General features: G+C 37.6%; 1 protein-coding gene across 3 annotated transcripts in view; it reads right to left on the bottom strand.

Moving 5' to 3' along the window:
• The window catches only part of usp40 (ubiquitin specific peptidase 40), a 131,806-nt gene that overhangs the window by 92,019 nt on the left and 16,820 nt on the right, over positions 1-22,967 (bottom strand). For 2 of the 3 annotated variants that reach the window (XM_072261331.1, XM_072261332.1), the window contains exons 4-8: positions 12,349-12,462; positions 11,339-11,503; positions 7,054-7,200; positions 4,238-4,381; positions 2,359-2,481 (exon numbers count right to left, since the gene is read on the bottom strand). In XM_072261331.1, the coding sequence (XP_072117432.1) occupies positions 2,359-2,481; positions 4,238-4,381; positions 7,054-7,200; positions 11,339-11,503; positions 12,349-12,462 (693 nt within the window). Of the gene's footprint in view, positions 1-2,358; positions 2,482-4,237; positions 4,382-7,053; positions 7,201-11,338; positions 11,504-12,348; positions 12,463-22,967 lie in introns of those variants that run through there. The other variant, XM_072261333.1, reaches the window with a different exon arrangement.

Here is a 22,967-nt window from a genome sequence, read left to right as displayed (position 1 = left end):
GGGTGGACATCCATTTAGAACAGAGATAAGGAAGAAGTTTTTCAGCCAGAGGATACTGATTCTGCCGAATTCATTGACACAGGCGATAGTAGAGGCCAAATCATTAGCTATACTTAAAGCGGAGGTTGATGAGTTCTTGATTGGTCAGTGTGTCAAAGGGAGAAGGCAAAAGAAATAAAAGGGAGAAGGCAAAAGAAATAAGAGGGACAATAAATCAGCTATGACGAAATAGCAGAACTGAGTCTATGGGCAGAATGGCCTAATTCTGCTCTTATGTCTTACAGTCACATCTATTTTCTATTAACCACCCATTTCCTTTAACAGGGTGACCAAAACAGTACTCCAAGTGTAGCCTCACCAACAACTTATACAACTACAACACAATGTCCAGCTCCTATATTCAATGCCCTGACTGATGGTCAGGATGCTAAACACCTTTTCCACCACCCTGTCTGCCTGTGACACCACTCTCAACAAACTATGCACTTGTACTCCTAAGTCCCTCTGTTCCATTACAGTCCACAATGCATCAGCTCACACTCATCTCCAAATCTATTTGCTGCTCCTTAGCCCACTTTCTTAACTGATTAAGCTCCCCTTGTAATCTATCATAACTTCACTATCAACACCACCTCCTAATTTCATGTTATCTGCAAACTTACTGATCAAGTCTTGTGCACTCACATCCAAATCATTTACATAAATAATGAATAACAAGGACCCCAACTCCAACCCCCATGGCACGCCACTAGTCACCGGCCTCCATTTGTGTTAGTTCATTTGCATGTGAAATTTTCCTCAGGTGTATCAGGGTGGAAAATGACCACATGATCCACCATGTTATAATGAGACATCCAAAGCAGAAAATACACGATTAACATCATCACAATATGACAGAAAGTTCAAGCCTCCCAGTCAAAAGAAAAATGATAAAAATCAGAAAAGGCAGTGGAAACATGGAATTATCTTCCAAAATACTGTGGATGCCAAGTCAAATGAAGGTTTCTTAGGTTTGAACACCAAGGAATATTGATCAGAGCTGTCAAAGTACTAAAGTATAGATTAGGTATCTTCTAGATGCACAGTGGGATTGGTTTGGCTAACTCTTTCCTATGAAAAGGAACAAAAATATTGTCCTTATTTAACAACTATATCTGGCATTATGGGATCACAAACAACAGGAATTCTGCAGACACTGGAAATTCAAGCAACACACATCAAAGTTGCTGGTGAACGCAGCAGGCCAGGCAGCATCTCTAGGAAGAGGTGCAGTCGACGTTTCAGGCCGAGACCCTTCGTCAGGACTAACTGAAGGAAGAGTGAGTAAGAGATTTGAAAGTTGGAGGGGGAGGGGGAGATCCAAAATGATAGGAGAAGACAGGAGGGGGAGGGATGGAGCCAAGAGCTGGACAGGTGATTGGCAAAAGGGATACGAGAGGATCATGGGACAGGAGGTCCAGGAAGAAAGACGGTGGGGGGGGGACCCAGAGGATGGGCAAGGGGTATATTCAGCGGGACAGAGGGAGAAAAAGGAGAGTGAGAGAAAGAATGTGTGTATAAAAGTAAGTAACAGATGGGGTACGAGGGGGAGGTGGGGCATTAGTGGAAGTTAGAGAAGTCGATGTTCATGCCATCAGGTTGGAGGCTACCCAGATGGAATATAAGGTGTTGCTCCTCCAACCTGAGTGTGGCATCATCTCTAGAGTAGAGGAGGCCGTGGATAGACACCCCCCCCCCCCCCGTCTTTCTTCCCGGACCTCCTGTCCCATGATCCTCTCGTATCCCTTTTGCCAATCACCTGTCCAGCTCTTGGCTCCATCCCTCCCCCTCCTGTCTTCTCCTATCATTTTGGATCTCCCCCTCCCAATCCAATTTTCAAATCTCTTACTCACTCTTCCTTCAGTTAGTCCTGACGAAGGGTCTCGGACTGAAACGTCGACTGCACCTCTTCCTAGAGATGCTGCCTGGCCTGCTACGTTCACCAGCAACTTTGATATCTGTGGCATTATGGGATCATTTTTTTCTAGATCGTTCTTTTCTACTTACTGCATGGTCCAAGCACTTAACAAAGTTGCTTAAAACTTTTAAATAACTAGCATTAAGAAACCCTACCGGGTGTTATAATTGGATAGGTCACACAGATGCATGACAACACAATGACAATGGTGTAAGATGGTCAATAAGTGTCATAAATTACAAGAAAAGGAGGTAAAATAGTTTATAAATAATGAAAAACAAGTTAAAACCTTCATTTACTGGTAAAACAGCACAGTATTTTGTACAAATAGAGGGTGGCATTCAATATCAGCATCTAATACATCAATTGTAATGAGATGTTTTCTACAGTAGGCAACTTACTACAGAGAACCAGGTGCCCAGTTGGTCAATGTCTTTGATGTAAGCATGGTAATGCCCTCCATAGCATCCTCCTTTGTGAATGATTACAGAAAAAAGTTCATACTCTGTGTCTGCCAGGTTATCCTACGAGACAAAATAAGGAAATTCAAGAAGAGCTCCATTGCTTGTAGCAGTCTTTATAACAACAACATGTAGTTAAATTGCACCCATTACAAAGTAAGATGTAAATTTGATACCAAGCCATTTCACCGAAAGAGGGGTTATCAATCGGTGGCCTTGTGATACACATTAGATGGGACACAGGATTCCCCCTCTTCCTCTTCAGATATCTAAACAGGTCGATAAGACTTCAGCATAACATTCCAACAGAAGAATTACATCTCACAGTGCTGCACACCTAGATAACACACTGAAATGTTAGTCTGGTTTACATGTTCTTACGATGGTATATCATTTGATCACATAATCCTCTTAGTCAGTGATAAAAGTGCTACCATAGTACAAGAAGACTGAAAGCCAAGTCTGGAGGAACAATTTAATTCAGCAAATTAAAAGAAAAGCCTCAGAAGTATGGGAGGCAACAATGGAGTTGAAAAACAAAATTTGTTTAATGGTTAGCATTGTAAAGTTATGAAGTCATACAGCATGGAAACTGGTCCTTCAGCCTCACTTGTCAATTGTGTTACCCAGTGAGCTTGGTCCCATCTACCCACACGTGGCCAATGCCTTCAAACCTCTCTTATTCATGCACTTGCTAGCTTTTAAATGTTGCAAAACTGCCCATCTTAACCACCATTTCCAGCAGCTCATTCTAAATACACACCACCCTTTCTGTGAAACTACTATCCACGTACCTATCCAAACTTCCCTTAAATTTTGAAATCAAGCCGGTAGTTCACTCCACACTCTCATAACTCTCTGAGTGAAGAAGTTTCCTCTCATGTTCCACTTAACCTTTTCACATTTCACCCTTAACCCATGACCTCTAGTTGTAATCCCATCCAACCTCAGAGGAAAAAGCCTGCTTGCATTAACCCTATCTATACCACTCATAATTTTGTATGCCTCTATCAAAATCTCCTCTCAATCTTCTATGTTCCAAGGAATAAAGTCCTAACCTATTCAATCTTTCCACATAACTCAGGTCCTCCAGACCTGGCAACATCCTGGTAAATTTTCTCTGTACTCCTTAAATCTTATTTATAGCTTTGCAGTAGGTAGGTAACCAAAACTGCAGCACACAATACTCTAAATCAGGCCTCACCAATGTCTTTTGCAACTTCAAAATAACATCCCATCTCCTGTACTCTATACTTTGTTTTATGAAAGCCAATGTGCCAAAAGCATTTGTTTTCTTTACAGCCCCATCAACCCGTGATGCCACTTTCAATTATGGACCTGTATTCCCAGATCCCTTTGTTCTACCACACTCCTCAGTGCCCTACCGTTCACTGTATTACACCTACACTGGTTGGTCCTACCACAATGATGGACACTCCACTTGCCTCTGCCTTATTTTAATTTGTTCCTGCCAATCAATCCTAAACGCCGATTGGCTGCTGCTGAAAGCTCCAAACTGCAGCAAGTCACTGCCTTCTCTACTCAATCGGCAAACCTGAATGAACTACATATTTTCAGGTTTCCAAACTTTCCAGTTGGGTGCTGCTCAAAGCTCCCAAGTTATTCTCCTTGTTTCACCTATCACTCCTGCTCTTTCTCTGCTGCTTAACCTAACTAGTTTTCTGTTTTTACATGCCTCACACAGAAGGGTTTATGGAAAAAACTGAATAAAACAAAATGAGATCATCCATGGAGAAAAACAATATATGATTACATAGGATGAAAATCTTGAATTTATAAAACTGAAGTTATGATTTACCTGCTCACAGAATGGCCGCATATCAAGTCTGACTGGAAAAGTGTAGCATCCTGTCTCCTTGTACCTTTCACACTTGGCAAAATCAAAGTTGAAACGCAGCAATGAGATAGTCAGGAATGTTGGAAGATGCCGAAGTTTTGCTGACTGCAAAAATAAGAGCTTGGGCCAGATTACACAGTTAAACTTGAGTAGAACTACCAGTCACATGATCAATCGCAAATGCACTTAGAATTACTACATCCAATACACCACTAAGGTTCTAAGGTAAAACTGAAAATAATAGCAAAACTTTTCTATTATATAAATATCATATAGGTCTTTATGAAAGACATGGATTATGCCATTTCATTTGTAGTCACATATTCCATGTTCCCAAAATTGTTTCTACACATAGAATCTATAAAGGTAGATTTTTCTTCTACTCCTGCTTTCTTTCAGCGGTGATTATCATTTACTCATTTTAACTTTCAGGGTAAATTTTAGTTAATGAGTTTCTTTTGAAGCTGACAGTAGTATATAGATGGATAGAATATTTTCTTTTTAAAAAACAACTGAAATAGTTTGTGACTTGTTGATTTAGGTGTTCACCAACACTGAAAAAATGACAGTTACAAAGGATGTCAAATCGTAAGACATTTAATTACACAAATAAATCAGTTTTTGACCATCACTGAAAATATGAAATATATATGAAAAATATGAACATACAGCACAGCCTTTTCAACAAACTGCAAAAGTCCTAGCATAGATCCCTATAGTACATTACTGGTCACCACAGGTTTGCAATCTCTAAACAACACTCATCTTCAGCTTCTGTTTCCTATTCTCAAGCCAAAGTTTGATCCCACAGGTTTCAATTTTTACTACCCGCTTCCTTGTCAGTATTATTGCAATCACTCCAGTCGAGTATGACGTTCTCCAAAGGAATTGTCTATAGATAGGACCTCAGGTGGTTGTAGAGGTTGATCCGGGATTAACATAACCTGGATCACCTTAATAGAGAATGTCTGTGCATGACTTTAAAATGAACAGGCTGAAACATGGACAGCCATCACACATCCCTTGACAGAACAGGATCCTGACCTGTTCACTGCCCCTCACTGCCATTGTGGTGTCATTATCTTCTGCCAATTCCACCACTGAGGTCTTGGTTGGATCATTCTTTGTCTGGAACCTCCCAATTGACCTTAATGCCATGGGTGATCCCACCAGGAGCTAAGTGCTAGATGTCCAAACTCCAGACAGTATCACTCTCGAGACTGCAGGAACTCACAAGCCTCGCCACCACAACAAGGTGACAATCCTTGCAGACTACATCAAACATGTCCAGTCCAGTCCTAATGAAGGGTCTCACCCTAAACCGTCAACTGTTTATTCTTCTCCACAGATGCTGCCTGACCTGCTGAATATCCTCACTTTCTATGTGTTGTTCTAGCAGCTACAGAATCTTATGTTTACACCAATCACAATGTCCATACCATTGCCTCTTCCAAAAATGCAAATTAGTCAGATAGTAACCAGAGAAGTTGGTTTGAGATAACTCTTAATGGAAATGACTAAAACAAAGTTTATCTTGCTTGCAAAAGAATACAGGCAAGTGTCTTAATTCCCAGAAGTTTCAATGACCATGGAGATACAGAGAGGGGGAAAAAAGTTGTAGTTCTGAATCAAAGATGGCATTCAGTACTGGAAATGTTTAGAACATAAGAAAAATATCAAAGGTCATTAATTTAAAATTACTATTAAAAAGTGAGGAGTATTTATGAAGTTGTCACAAGAGTGCCAACGAAAAGTTCCTGAAGACATCTACTCTTCAATTATTTTAATTACATGTGAATTGATTTCAACTGTAGGGATTAACTTTAATCAAAGTGAAAAGACCTGTATTTTGCAGACTGCAGTGATCAGACAGCATTTGACGATCCTCTTGAATACTGCTGCAGACAGATACCCTGATTTCTATGGAATAGACTACCTTTCCAAGTATTGCTGCCACTTGTTAGATCATCAGAATTCTATATTAGCAGCCAGCATTTTAATTGGTAACAAGTGTACAAGTTCCAAAAAAAAGCATTCAGTTAGTAAGCAGTAATTTGTAGTTTCACTTCTGTAAAGTTAACGCTACCCTTAATGATGTAATTTGTGATGCAATTTACAAAAGATGCAGAATTTCCTTTCTATCCTTGTCAAATTATAAGAATTAAAACCCTGGATGAAATAAGTGTTCTTTCCTGATAAAGTACAATATTAAAAATGAACTTTAATTCAATGAGCCAGAAAATAATGGTGTACCATTCAGTAATTTTAATTCTAAATTTCATATGGTAATTCCTAATTAACTGGAAATGAAAAGAAAACATTTATTCACCAATTAATTCCCCATTTAGATTACTTCTCTCAAACTTCTACTAACATTATGTGTGATTGCATATGAAAACAATATCTTTTTTAGAATTCACAAATAAAGTAAATTGCCCTTTGAAAAATCAATAATCCTTTGATAATTAGCAGATTTTAAAGAGGCAGACTTCATCTTGGGAGATCTCTATGAAAACACATTTGAATGGATGACTGCATTCAAGAATTTTTTTTTAACAGAATAATACATATTTATATTAGTGCTAGTCACTTGTATATGTACAGACCTACCTCAAGATAAAACTTCTCATACTCTAGGGCAGGGTATGAATGATAGAAAGTAATTTGCAAGGTTAGGAGAATGTGTAGGGGAATGGTGCCATGAGGATTGCTGTACAAGTAGTAGTACAGACTCAAATTGGCCAGTTCCGTGGCACCTTGATTCTATACAAATTTACCTTAATTGCCTTAACCAATTTCTCACACCTTCCACATTGGTAGAGATTATCATTGTCAAAATGTTCTTCTTCAACATAGAGGGTATACAGAGCTTCTTCCAGTCCACTGACATCCTTCACAGCCACGGTCAAGTCCAAAAAGTCCTCCTACACATTGAACAAATGATTTCCATTACAGAGGCATAATTTAGAGTTAATAAAAAAGGGCATTTAAAAAAGAACAAATATTGAAGAAAATACAGCATGCTGATGGGTGCAAAAACATAACTGGGAGCAGGAGCAGTATCATTTACTAAGGCCAGAGGTATTCTGACTGATTAGTTTCAACTGTCACGGGCACATCAAAATATGCAGTGAACTGTGTAATGTCAAATCAAATCACTAAGGATTGCACTGGGCAGCCCATAAGTGTTGCCACTGTTCTTGCACCAACATAGCATGCCCACAATTCACTAACCCTAACTGTAGATCTTTGGAATGTGGGAGAAAACTGAAGCACCCAGAGGAATCCCACACAGTCATGGGGAGAAAGTACAAAACCCCTGATAGGCAGCTGGAATTGAACCCCAAACCTAATGACTAGAGCAGTAAAGCAATTGCACTAACTGCTATGATACTGCACAATCCCCCGCAGGTGGGTACAAATATTCTGCCAGGTTAACAAACTTCAAGAACATTCTGTGATGATAGAAGCTAGACAACATCCTTGCTTCTAAGAGCAGGAAGATATTAAATGGCTCTTTACATCTGAAATGTACTAATGTAAATATAATAATAGTTTGACAGTTGCTGTGATTTTGCTTTGCAATATAATAATGAATTTACTACTCAGGAATAAATATGTTAATATGGCAGCAAATTTTAGCACATGCTCACAGGAAATTTATGCTCACAAAACTGCAGATACAGGTTAACATCAAAATGCATCTCCTTAATAAATTACAGTATTCATAAATTACTGTTTTCAGATCTGAAGCTTAAATATTAAAAAGAAGTGTCTATCATTTAGAAGTTGCATTTTCAGCAAGAGAGCATGGCCAAGAATACAATTAACACGGGGCAATTAATCCATCAGGTATGAAGTGGGTTACACAAAATGCTACATTGAAAAGCTAAATTTTATTGTACAGACCATACACTTTTTGTTTGGAAACAGCAACAAAGCCTAGATGCATATTATAGATTAAGGTTTCAGATTTACTACAAAATCCCTCCATTTGTACTTTCTGTATCTCCACTTAGTTAATCTATAATACTTTTCATGTTGTTCGAGATATTAACAGTCTCCTCTGCCATTCAATCATGGCTGATTCTTTTTTCCTCTTCAGCCCTGTTTTCTTGCCTACTCCCCCTAACTCTGAATCCCTGATTGATAAAGGATTTTTTGTTTTGAATGCGCACAATGACTCAGCCTCCATGACCTCTGTGGCAATGAATTCTACAGATCCACCACTGTCTGGCTGAGAAAATTCCCCCTCATCTCAATTCTAAAGAGGCATCCCTTTAGTCTGAGGTTGTGCCTTGGATCTGAAACTCTCTTACCAATGGAAACATCCTCTCCATGTTCATTCTAAGCCTTTCAGTATTCAGTAGGTTGCAATGAGATGCCCCCTCATCCCTGTGAACTCTGCCAAAGACTTCTCATATGGTTAAGCCTTTCACTCCTGGGATCATAAAACAATCCATCTGGAATTGTTTAATATTTGAGAATGGAGTTAAAAAAAGGCAAGGAAGCTGTGCTTTGTAAAATCACTGATAGGCTTCACCTTTAACAATGGGCCAGATTTTGAGGGTAAACAGAAACATTGAAGTTCTGCTCATACACAGTCTAACATGAAAGTCTAGATTATAATAACGAATTTTTAAAAAAATCATTCTGCAATTGTCCACCTAGCAACAAACAATTCTCCAGCAAACACAGGGGAAAGAAATGTCAGAACTGGTGCAGAATCCACAACCCCATTGATTTCAATGGGACAGCTTATATCCTACTGTTAATCTCTCCCTCTCCCAACGCGGAGTGCCCTTCTGCTTCAAAACATCCATCATTGTCTCTGTACCTAAAAAGACCAAGGTAACATGTCTGAACGACTGGCGCCCTGTCACACTCACCTCATAATAAACAAATGTTTTGAGAAGCTGGTGAAGGACTACATCTGCAGCATGCTGCCAACCACACTGGACCCCCTACAATTTGCCTACTGACACAATCGATCGACAGAGGACGCAATAGCCACTGCTCTACACACCGTCCTTACACGTCTGGAGAAGAGGGATGCTTATGTGAGATTGCTGTTCTTGGACTACATTTCAGCATTCGACATGTAATTCCCGCCAGGCTTGACAAGAAGCTCAGAGACCTCGGCCTTCTCCCTGCCTTGTGTAGCTGGATCCTGGACTTCCTGTCAACAGGTGGTAAGAGTGGGCTCCCTCACCTCTGCCCCTCAGGGCTGTGTACTAAGCCCCCTCTTTACTCTCTGTATACCCATGACTGTGTCACCACCCACAGCTCCAATCTGCTAATTAAATTTGCTGATGACACTACACTGATTGGCCTAATCTCAAATAATAACAAGGCAGCCTACAGTGGTGTCAAGAAAACAACCTCTCCCTCAATGTCACAAAAACAAAGTAACTGGTTGTGGACTACAGGAGGAATGGAGACAGGCTAACCCCAATTGGCATCAATGAATCTGGGGTTGGGAGGGTGAACAGCTTTAAGTTCCTCTGCATAAACATCACCAAGGATCTCACGTGGTCTGTACATACAGGCTGTGTGGTAAATAAGACACAATAGCACCTCTTTCGTCTCAGATGTTTGAAGTAGTTTCGTATGGCCTGCCAAATTCTAAGCATTTTCTATAGGGGCACGATTGAGAGCATCCTGACTGGCTACATCACTGCCTGGTATAGGACTTGTACTTCCTTCAATCACAGGACTCTGCAGAGAGTGGTGCAGACAGCCCAGTGAATCTGTAGTTGTGAACTTCCTACGACTCAGGACATTTACAAAGACAGATGTGTAAAAAGAGCCCGAAGGATCACTGGGGACCCGAGTCACCCCACAAACTGTTTCAGCTGCTACCATCCAGGAAACGGTACCGCAGCATAAAAGCCAGGACCAACAGGCTCCAAGTCAACTTCTTCCACCAGGCCATCACACTGATTAATTCATGCTGAGGCTACTGTATTTCTATGTTATATTGACTATCCTGTTGTACATAATATTTATTATAAATTATATTGCACATGTGAATGGAGAAGTAACAAAGATTTTTACTCCTCATGTATTTGAAGGTTGTAAGTAATAAAGTCAATTCAATTCAATATGCCTTAAATGACAAAGATGAACTCCATCTTTACAGTCCTTGCACTTTATATGTCTACCTGCAATGCACTACTTTGTACCTGTAACACTATATTTTTCACTGCTTTGTTTTCCTTTTGCAATATCTCAATTCACTTGTTTTAGCATGATCTATCAGGATGGCATGCAAACAAAAGCTTTTCACTGTATCTCAGTACATCTAACAAAATAAGCGAATTACTGTCAAAACCATCATTAATATTTCAGAGCTAATTCCTACTAGAGACCCTGTCATCATTTAGGACAGTGTGATAAGCCTTCTGTACCTGAAGCAGATATGTTCAGACATGGGCTAAATAGAGCCAGTGACTGAGGGCAGTTATCAGATTCCACTAAATCTGGCCTGAATACAATAAATTCAGTGCACTATTCTTTACGAAGATCACCATGCAAGAATTATTGTGCAAAAGAAAACAAAAAATAAATTATACCAGGAAGAGTATCTTCAAAGACTGGGTGGAAAACCTCATTTTTCTCTTAACAGATTTGATGGAAGTAATTAAAACCATGTACAGTTTTGATAGAATCATCAAAAAATTATTCCAGCTGAAAAATAATTATACACCAATCCGGAAAGAGTACAGCAAGGAAAACATCTAGATAAATCTATCACCCACTGATACAAATATTGGTCAATTAGCCCTGTTTTCCACTATATCATTCCATCATTCTATACCATGGTAGTTTTTCCTTCTTGTACCTCCCATTTCCTAATACTTAAAAACACTACTACATCTTTAAAATTTTAGTTTAATTCTGCTGGGGCTCACAACCTATGTCTTTGCTTTTTTAATCTCAGAAGGTATTCTGTCTCCTGAGGGGGTTCACTTTCTAATACAGAATGATTGGTGTGGCACCAGAGAAATCAATTTGCTAAAGTTGGTATTATCATTGGTTTCAAAAAAAGTAATTTCTCACCTGTCTTTCACTAATGTTGCCACATTCCACACAGAAAATCTTGTTAACAACTATTCCATGGTACAGTCTATTAATGAGGTCATGTCCAGAGGTTCCGACTAAAGAGCTTTCCAGCGCACTGAACAGAATTCGATTTAATTCTTGCACATCATGTTGACTGGTTTCCTGTAAAATAATTTAAACATTCAATTGTACATTCAATCAATCCTCCAGAAGCAGATCCTTGAAAGGCTGTCAGGGATGGTAGCACATCAGTGTTCCACACTTCATTGCCCTGTTCATGAGACTTGTTTATAAATCCCTGCGGTCTCACTCTTTTATTGCAGATGGCATTCTGTTTCCAATCTTCTTCACATCCTCCCATTCCTTCCATCCACCAACACAGCCATTCTTTCTTGAATTCCCACATAAATTCTCCTGATTCACCAAGCAACCAGAAAGTCTACATCTTTTCTCGTGCTTACAGTCACCTCTTTGCTTCAAACTGATAAAATTGTACAAAAGTACAGTACAGAAACAAGACCTTTCAACTCACTTCATCCATGCCAATCACAAATTCTATATACATCAATCCCATTTCCCTGCATTAGACTGGGATTTTGTTAAGCCTCTCCTATCCAAGTACCTATCTAAAGGCCTTTTAATCATTGTATCTGCCTCCACCACTTCATCTGGCAGCTTGTTCCAAACATTCACCATCCTCGTGTGAAAAAGTTACCCCTTTTACGTTTTCCACTCTCACCTTAAACCTGTACTTCCTAATTCTAGAACCCCTTACTCTGGAAAAAAGACTGTGACCATTCCTCTTATGAACACCCCTCATGATTTGATATACCTGTATAATCTTATCCCTCAGAGTCCTATGCCACAGGGAAATTCTCCAAGTGTGTTCTTACTTTTGTAAGGAGTCAAAAGTAATATAAATCATGCATGGTTATCTCCAATTAAGCAGCTGAAATTGGTTTTGCTTTTTCAAATTCAATATTACAAATCAGTTGCAAACAACTCACCTCATTACTTGTCCAGCCAAAGCTGTCAGTTAAATCAGATGTAGATGCTGCCAGCTGATCTGCAAGCAATAACTGAGCAAAGAGTCTTTGTAGCTCTAAAGGGATGACTCGCACCTGAAAGAGTGAAGCAATTAATGACTTTAAATATTCTATCATATCTTGAAAATCTAATGTAAAGCAAAGAACTGAATAGACCCAAATAAAAAATGACAATACATAATACTATTGAAATATCAGGGTCACCATAAATATATCACTGTTTGCAATGTACTTTGCAGTTGTTAAATGAAAATCTGAGAAATGAAAGATGCAAGATAGCACACATCTTAGGCATACAATTAACTATAGGACATGCATTCAGAAAAACAAAAGCACTTATTAGTACACAGGAGTACACAGCATGCTCCACCATTGGGATCTTAGCTGATCTGAGACCTATGGGATGGCATGGTACTACAGTAGCTAGCATAATGCTTTTCAGCACCATCAACCTGGGTTCAATTCTCGCCGTTGTCTGTAAGGAGTTTGGACATCTCTCCATGACCATGTGGGTTTCCTCCGGATGCTCTGGTTTCCTCCCATAGTCCAGAAGGTTAATTGGACATTGTAAATTGTCCTGTGATTAAGTGAGGGTTAAATCGGAGGTTACTGGGCTGGAAGGGCCAGAAGGGCCAATTCTGCACTGTATCTCTAGATAAAATAAATAAATGATATTCAGTTCTTAATTTTTTTTTCTGTTATAAGGTCTCAGTGACTTCTGGCTGGTGGCTAACAAAACAAGTGTACTTTGTTAACCACACTTTTTCTAACAAACAATCATCGCAAGAAATAGTCTGTAACTTTCCTTTGGACTTGGAGGCAATTTGATATGGCAGAACTGAGGCAAGGCTAGGGGGCGGGCCTGTCACCAAGAGCATGGAAGAACCTGAAAGGTCGTACAGAGGCCGAATTGAAGCCACAGGGTCCAGGCCCCAGAGCGTATCGATGCAACTGAACACAATATTTGGACAGAGGTTTACAGGCTGAATCAAGGCGGCAAGTAGCAGAACCCGCTGTTCAGAAGGAGATTTAAGCACCAGGCCAGATGGAAAAGTCAAGGTGGCAAAGAGCGAACCGGTTCAGATTGCTGCTCAATGCAGCAGAACCTAATGTTTGGATGGGGAGTTAAGCGCCAGGCCAGATTGAAAAGGTCAAGGTGTTGGGGCCCCGAGGCAAGGTATGGGCCAATTAAGATCGCTGCTCCACAACGTTTACTCAGCTCTGACTGAACTATGGGTCTCGGACTCTTTTTGCAGACTTCAGTTCAGAAACACTTTGTTTGCGGTTACTGTTTGCGTGATGATCTTTCTCATTGACATTGGGTGCTCAATGGTCTTTTTTATGGGTTTTTTATTGTTTTATTTTCTTATGGACATGGTGTGATTTTTTTTTATTCTCTGCACATTGGGAGTTAGACAGCCTTTTTTCATATATATGGGTTTTGTTTCTGAGTTTCTTTGATTTGTAGGATTCTGCAGGGAGCGCTCATGGAGTGAGGTCGTCTCTCTGGCTTCGCTCCATTCCCATTATCCTTTTTAACCTATGATCTCCTTGATCTAATCAACTTTAAGTACACCAGAAGACTTACTTTATCTCTTTCAATTATCTATTAATTGACTTCCTTTTGTCAATCGCAACTTTTGAGCTTAAGAAATGAGTACGAGATCTAAAACCAAAGATGGGAAAGACGCTGATGGGAACGGAGGAAAGAAGAAAGGTGACTCTAAACCAACGGAATTAACTTACGAAGTTATGGTGAAGTGTTTGGAGGAAATGTTTGAGCAGCATCGGATAAAATTATCTGAAAGTTTAACTGCTCAATTTGAACAACATCGTCAAAGCCTTAGTGAAGATTTAAAATCAATCACGGAATCTTTGAAATTCCTGAATGCTGATGTTCAAAAACACGATGCAAAAATTTCTGAGCTGGATACTAAATCTCAGAAGACGGATACAAAAGTTGAGATCTTAGAGAAGAATCTAGCTTCGACTACTAAACAGCTCCAACAACTTAAATCCAAAGTTATTGATCTTGAGAATCGATCGAGAAGACAAAATTTACGTTTAATTGGCCTACCCGAGGATGTTGAGGTTGGAGATCCTGTAATATTCTTTGCTAAACTTTTAAAGGATTCATTCGGTTCAGTTTTTCCCAACGATTCTCCATTACTCGATCGCGCTCATCGTATAACGTGGGTAAAGTCGGCAGCGGCTGTTTCCAAACCCAGACCAGTTATTCTTCGTTTCCATTATGTTAATGTTAAAGAACAACTTCTCCAGATCGCTCGTCGACAAGGGATGATCAAGTATCACCAGCATTCCTTCAGAATAGTTCAAGACTACAGTCCTGAAGTGATGAAGGAACGACTGACTTTTAAACCTTTAATGTCGGAATGCTATCAAGAAAATCTCAAACCGGCACTACTGTATCCTGCACGACTCAGAATCTCTCTTCCCGATGGAAATCGTCGTGTTTTCCACTCTACAACTGCCGCTCAGAGCTTTTTGGATGATAATTTCCCATCTGATACAGATACCCTCTCTTAATCTGTGTCGGGTGCTTCCAGCACCAATTTTTTTACTCTCTGGTGTTTTTCTTCAAAATAAACCTTCTACTACTATGCGATGAAGGTTTTTTATAAGTTTAAGATTTTTGTTCTTTGGTTATTACTATAGTGATTACTCTAGAATTTATATGGAATATTTATCTTCTGTGAATAACATCACTTTCCCTTAGTTAACCTTTTGTTTTAATCTATCCTTTTTTGTTACTACTAATGATCCGATCCGACGGTCATTTGTAGTTATATGCTTCCTATTTTTGATTTTCGCATAATTAAAATGGCGACTTGTCTTTCTTTTTCTATAATTTTTATTTTTTTTTCGGGACGCCATGTTCTTATGCTTCTTCTTCCCATAATCCATTTTTCTTATTTTGGAAGCTTTTTTTTATTTACTCGTTTATAATTAACTAATTATATGCACTGATACTGGTTTCTTTTATTTTATATATTTTAGTAATTTTTACTATGGAGACTAATTTACAATACTGTTTATTTTTCACATATTAGTCTTTGGGAGGTCACTTATCTAACATATATTTTTGGAGTTGCCCCCTGCAGAAATGGGGTTAAAGTTAGTATTAGTTAGCGCTTTCTTCAGCCTTCTCTGGCTCAGTTCGGGTTTCTATTTGGGGTTGGGGGAGGAGGTGGTCTTTTTCTTTTTTAATTTTTTCTGTTGGGCTGATTCAGAACTACAAAGATGTCCCCAGTGTCGAGATTTCCGGTTCCTCTCTAATCATGTATTCCTCTTCCGATTTCATGAGCTCACATTATGGTTAACCCCTTACTCACCAAAGGGTTAATTTTTAGTTACGGCTCATTCTATTAATTTTGTCTCTTGGAATACAAATGGTTTAAACCATCCAATAAAATGGAAAAAGATTTTCAAAATATTCCAAAGACTGAATGCTCATATTATCTTTGCTCAAGAGACTCATGTAAGGAAAGAGGACAGTCAACACTTCTTTAAGTTTTGGAAAGACCAACAATACCACTCAAATGCTCAAGCCAAAATTAAAGGCGTTTCAATTTTTATTGATCCCTCAATTACATTCATTCGTCAAGACATCATTTCAGATCCTAATGGCAGATTTCTGTTAATTACGGGGGTGCTTTTTAATAAAAAGGTCGCTATGGTTAATGTTTACGCTCCGAATGTGGATTATCCTGAATTCTTTAAACATTTACTTACTTCCCTTCCTAATTTAAACGAGTATATGTTGATAATGGGCGGTGATTTTAATTTATGTTTGAATCCCATGTTGGATAGATCCACAAGTAGTCCGGCTTTACCGAATAAGTCGGCTACTATTATCAACTCTTTTATGTTGGATGCTGGGATTTCAGAAATTTGGAGATTTCTACATCCAAATGATAAGGAATTTTCCTTCTTTTCACATGTTCACCGTTCTTTTTCCCGAATTGATTATTTCCTGATTGACTCTCGTTTGATTCCATATGTAGTTGATTGTAATTATGACATTATTGCTATTTCAGATCATGCTCCATTGAAACTTTCCATCAAGTTAATGGGTACCTTTTGTACTACCAGACAATGGCGATTTAACCCTATTTTGCTTCAAGATCAGGACTTTGTCAAATTTATAAAGGAGCAGATTGATTTCTTCTTTTCAACTAATACTACGGATGAAGTTTCCAACGGAACTGTTTGGGACGCCTTTAAAGCTTATATCCGTGGTCAGATTATTTCCTATTCGGCCAGTTTGAAGAGACGTATTAACAATGAAATACTTCTACTGGTTGATAAGATTAAAGAAGTTGATAAAAAATATGCTATTTCTCCTAGCAAGGAGCTGTACAAACACAGAGTTGAACTCCAATTGGAACATAGCTTATTATTAACATCCTTGATCGAAAATCAATTAATGAGAACTAGAAGTGATTTTTATATTCATAGTGATAAATCGGGTAAATTACTGGCTAAGCAATTGAAATTTGATTTGGTTAAACGTCAAATTACTAAGATCCGCAAACAGGATGATACTTTCACAGTTGATCATGTTGGGATAAACCAAACCTTTCAAGAATTTTATACCTCTTTATATCATTCTGATTTTCCTCATGATTCTAATTTCATGCATGATTTTTTAAGTAAATTGAGTTTTCCGAAACTATCTCCCGAAGATTGCCTATCATTAGAAACTTCCATTTCAGAGGAAGAAATAATAACTGCAATCTCATCATTAAATTCCGGTAAAGCACCCGGTCCCAATGGGTTTACAGTGGAATTTTTAAAATTTTTTTCCTCCATTCTTTCTTCTAAGTTGTCTAGAATATTTAAGGAAGCAATTAGTTTAGGTAAATTACCACAATTGTTTTATGAAGCCTCTATTTCTTTAATTCTTAAAAAGAATAAAGATCCTACGGATTGTGCATCCTACAGACCGATATCTCTTCTGAATGTAGATTCAAAAATTTTTTCAAAAATTCTAGCTACTAGACTGGAGAAGGTGTTACCTCAAATTATTTCCATGGATCAAACCGGATTTATTAAAAATCGCTATTCATCTTTTAATATTAGGAGGTTAATGAATATTGTTTATACCCCCTCACTTACTACCCCGGAATGTATTATCTCATTAGATGCTGAGAAAGCCTTTGACAGAGTTGAATGGCCTTATTTATTTAATGTTCTTGAGAAATTTAATTTTAATTTGACATTTATATCTTGGATTAATTTGTTATATTACTCCCCGGTAGCCTCGGTCTGTACAAATAATTATAGATCTCCTTTTTTTCGTCTTTTTCACAGTACTAGGCAAGGTTGCCCTCTTAGTCCTTTACTATTTAATATTGCTCTTGAACCTTTAGCAATTGCTATCCGTGACTCGCCAAATATTGTTGGTATTACCCGTGGAAATGAAATACATAAACTATCATTATATGCAGGTGATTTGTTGTTATATATCTCTAACCCCGAGAAGTCAATTCCTGCTATCTTAGATCTGTTAGCTCAATTTAGTAATTTTTCTGGTTACAAATTGAATCTTAGTAAGAGTGAATTATTCCCTTTAAATAAGCATGTACCTATTTATGGACGTTTACCATTTAAATTGGTTACTGATTCATTTATATACTTAGGGATAACAATTACCAAAAAATATAAAGATTTATTTAAAGCTAATTTTTTACCTTTAATTGATCAGATTAAACTTTTATTTACCAAATGGTCCTCAATCTCTTTGTCTTTGATTGGTCGGATTAATGCTATTAAGATGATCATTTTGCCTAAATTTTTGTATATATTTCAATCGGTTCCAATTTTTATCCCAAAATCTTTTTTTGATAACGTAGATTCAAAAATTTCCTCATATATTTGGCAGAATAAAAATCCTAGGTTAGGTAAAAGATATTTACAGAAATCCAAGAAGGAGGGGGGACTTGCCCTCCCAAATTTTAGATTCTATTATTGGGCAATTAATATTCGATATTTAAAATTTTGGCTACAAGATTTGGACGCATCTTTAAACCCTCATTGGATAAATCTTGAATCTAATTCATTACAAGGGTTTTCCTTGGGTTCAGTTTTAGGAACTTTACTTCCTTTTACTTCTTTTAAATCATATAAACAAATGAATAACCCAATAGTTAAACATACTTTACGTATATGGTTTCAATTCCGAAGAATTTTTGGGTTTAATCAATTCATTCTAGCAAGTCCCATTATATCAAATTTTCTTTTTCAACCTTCCATGATGGATCAAGCTTACTTTGATTGGAAAACCAAAGGTATAATATCTTTTCGCGATTTATTCTTGGATAACTGTTTTATGACTTTTGATCAACTCTCTAATAAATATAACTTACCCAGATCTCACTTTTTTAGATATTTACAGATTAGAAACTTTTTAATTACTGTCTCTCCTAATTTTCCACACCTATATCCAATGGACACTTTGGAAAAAATCTTAGACTTAAATCTTTCTCAGAAAGGTGTAATAGCAATTGTATATAATATAATTATGAATTTATGTCCTGATGCCTCTAATAAAATTAAAGCTGACTGGGAAAGAGAACTTGAGATTAATATACCAACTGAAAAATGGGAAAAAATTCTTCAGTTGGTGAATTCATCCCCTGTATGTGCTAAGCATACAGTTTAAAGTAGTTCACAGGGCTCATATGTCCAAAGATAAACTATCTCGTTATTACTCTTATATTAATCCAATATGTGACAGATACCAGTCTGAGATTGCTTCTTTAACTCACATGTTTTGGTCATGTCCCTTGTTGGAGAAATATTGGAAAGATATTTTTGATATTATTTCAACGGTCCTAAATATAGACTTACAACCTCATCCAATTACTGCTATCTTTGGACTACCAATGATAGACTCAAATAATTTAACCTCTTCATCACGAAGGATGATTGCATTTCTTACTTTAATAGCTAGAAGGTCCATCTTGTTGAATTGGAAAGAGATCAACCCTCCTACAGTATTTCGTTGGTTTTCACAAACTATGGTGTGTCTGAATTTGGAGAAAATTAGAAGTGCAGTTTATGACCCTTCTATTAAGTTTGAAAAAATTTGGAGGCCATTTATTCAGCATTTTCATTTGATGTAATTTGATCATTTCCAAACTGGTTTTATTTCTCTGTACTGTTGTTGGAGGGGAATGGAGGCGTCGACGCTGAGGTTTTCTTCTTTTCCATTTTTAAGTTGTTAGTTTTGCCCAGGTCTTTTAGTTTAGTTTAGTTGTTTTTTTTTCTTTTGGGATGGGTTTTTTTTTCTTTTTTTTGTCTTTTTCCTTTTTTTCTGCTTTATATTATCCGTGATCAGTTCTACATGTATGGGAGTTTTGGTAATTTCCACTATTTGGTTTTGCAATTACTCTTTTTTTAAATGTAACAATACATCTCATATTATCTGTATTATTGCTATGTTTTGTTTCTATATTTTGAAATTAATAAAAAGATTGAAAAAGAAAAGATTTGTAGCTGCCTGTTAGGAGATGAACCTCAAAGTTATGTAATGTGTACATACTTTGACAATAAATGTACTTTGAACATCTTAATTAATATAATACTATTAATTTCAGACTTAAAATTAACATCTGATCCAGCATCATGTGGCATTTATCAACTTATACATATAAAAGTGTCCTAACCATTGGCTTTGATTTTTCAGCTATGTCCCTTGTCCCTGACTTACCAATCTGCTGAGGAAGTTTCTCTCCACCCATCCTATCAAAACCCTTTTTTATCTTGAAAACTACAATCAAATCACCTTTTACCTTACTAACCTCCTTATAATTCAACCTACAGAATTAAGGTAATACACTGGTAAATTGTCCAATCTATCCAATGGCAATATATTCTTCCCAGAAAAACTCACAGGACTCTAAGTCTAATCTTTGCATGATTACATACAGCTATACAGAAACTTTTCCTTTCAACAGACAGCATTTGATAAGCTTTTTGTATTTTCCCATCCATCCAATGCTACTTTATGATCTATTTACACATTAATGCTTCTACTGCATCTAACTTTTCACTATTTACAAAGTACTCAGCCTATTTCCTGACCTAATCAATAAATTACCTTTAATTTCATGAGCATCAACTCCAGTTAAAATTCTCTTTCGAATGTATTTAATGACTTCCGGAAGTCTATATCCTACTGTCTATAGTCTATTATCCTGTCCATTACCTCAATCACCACTTTAAAGCACCAGATCCATCAAGCATGACCAAAGTTTTATAAATCCACACTGGCTTTCCAATCACTGAAAATTTTCAAGACTTTCCATTACTTTGATTAAAAGAGTAGCATAATTTGAGCAATAAATGTTAAGGTAATTAACTTACAATTCCCTGGTTTCACCCTCTCAACATAAAAACATAAATAGGGCAACACGTTCAAACTTCCAAACTAAATGACATGCTCACTGTTACAGAGAATTGTAAAAAATTATAGATTAGCATCTACATGTCCCCCACAGCTACCTTTGAAACCTTCCTGCAGTACAGACTCCATTCAGGATTTTTATTGAGAATTCTGCCTGTGTAGATGAGGTCAAAGATTCAAAGCTTCAAAGCACATTTATTATCAAAGAATGTAAAAATTATATACCTTGAATTTTGTCTGCTTACAGGCAGCCACAAAGAAACCCAAATAAACCAATTTAAAAAAGACCAAAAACCACTGCGCTTAGAAAAAAAAAGACAAATCATGCAAACAATAGAAACAAGCCAACAGCATCCTGAACCAGACTGAGTCCCAGATTCGCTCCCGGAGCCTTGGTCCCCAGTTCATCACACTAGTAGAGCAGAAACACACAGCAGCCAAATCAGTTCACAGCCTTGGCACCACGGAGAAAGGAATAAACGTTCATGGGAGGTGAGCAAAATCAGCACGACCCTTGCTCCATACCCAACACTCAGAATTCCAGTCTCTCTGGGCCGATGTTTAAATTGTCCAAGCACCGACTAGTGCCACACTCCAGGACCCAAATCCAGACACAAGAACACACCCGGGCTGCCCAGTCTGAAGTCATTCTCGATCTCACCAAATCGGCTTGGGGCATAGAGTGATCGAACATTGCACTGGGTTTGGTGGAGGGGCATCAAAACTCCTCTGTATCAACTCCTCTCCAAATTGCTCATTCCATCTCTGGCAGTGATACGAACTCCATCTGCGACCCCAGCTCAAACACTTTGCACCTTGCAATCCCAGCATGGCTCATCCCCTGAACCAGTCTCACCTCCACCTGCCTCCTCACTGTTTGTGGTGAAAGTTCACCACAATTTGATTTAGAAGAGACGTTATAAGTAATGTTTTAGTCAAATCTCTTGCCTTATGATCTACCAGTAAGCTGTCGCACATCTTCGGTAGCGCCATCTTAAAGCTGTTTATGATTTTTTAAAAATTATTTTATAGCACAAACATAAGAGATTCTGCATATGGTGGAAATCCCGAGGAACTTAGCAGGTCAGGCAGCATCAATGAAGAGGAATTTTTAAAATAAATTGACATTCGGGCCAAGACCCTTCATCGGGACCATCATAATTTTCTTGCTCATGCACTCAGTGACTCTACTGATAAATTCTAGGATTCCATTTATTTTAAACACTTTTCCAATCTACTCTACACTTTCAACTTTCTATATACATATACACCCTTATCTTTTTGTTCTTGTGTGCATTATTGAATAATGCCCTCTAGTTTATATTGCCTCTTTTCATCTTTTCTTCCAAAATGTAAATCTTCACATTTCTCAACACTGCTTCACCTGCCACCTTTCCATGAAAATGGCAGTACCTTCAAGGTTTCGAAATTATTGTCTGCAATTCATTATCTTAAGTTTTGTTGCATCTATAAATGTGAAAATTCTATTCTGTACATCCAAGTGCTAATTATTAACACTTAAGAAAAACAGTGGTCCTGATGAAACTCCTCTGTATATTCCCTGTAGTCCAAAGAACAGGATTTCACAACTACTCTATTTTCCATCACTTAGTCAATTTCCAAATTCTTCAGCAATAGCCCTTTTATTCCATGACCTTTATTACTGAAGAGGTGTTCACTAATGTAGCACCCAAACAAATTCATATTGAAATGTGAGCAGCTGTCATAATGTAGGATGTCTCTTTAATAGTGATAAATTAGATGTGCTTATTGATTATATTATCATGCAATTATGCAACATATTACCACTTCTGGAATTTACATTATAGCACACCGTAAACCTGTTAGATTTTATATATCTCTATATATATATATATTTAATTGGAGGATTAGTACATGATATCAAAGCAAGATTTAACTGCTCCCTTTGCACTGTTTCCAGTTGCTCTGTAAGCAACTGTGTACTTAAGAATATCAAAGGTTCAAAGGTTCATTTTATTATTAAAGCAAGTATGCAGAATACATAAGATTTGTCTTCTTCAGATAACCATAAAATACAAAAAAACAATAAAAGTAGCTGAACAAAGGTCATCAAACCCTACACATGAAAAGAAAAACAAATTCACAAACCTCAAGCCCCTCCCTTGCA

The sequence above is a fragment of the Mobula birostris genome, chromosome 6 (genome assembly GCF_030028105.1).
Source record: "Mobula birostris isolate sMobBir1 chromosome 6, sMobBir1.hap1, whole genome shotgun sequence".
Taxonomy (NCBI): domain Eukaryota; kingdom Metazoa; phylum Chordata; class Chondrichthyes; order Myliobatiformes; family Myliobatidae; genus Mobula; species Mobula birostris.
The sequence above is the reverse complement of the archived record's forward strand: the minus strand, read 5'-3'. Positions and strand labels throughout refer to the sequence as shown.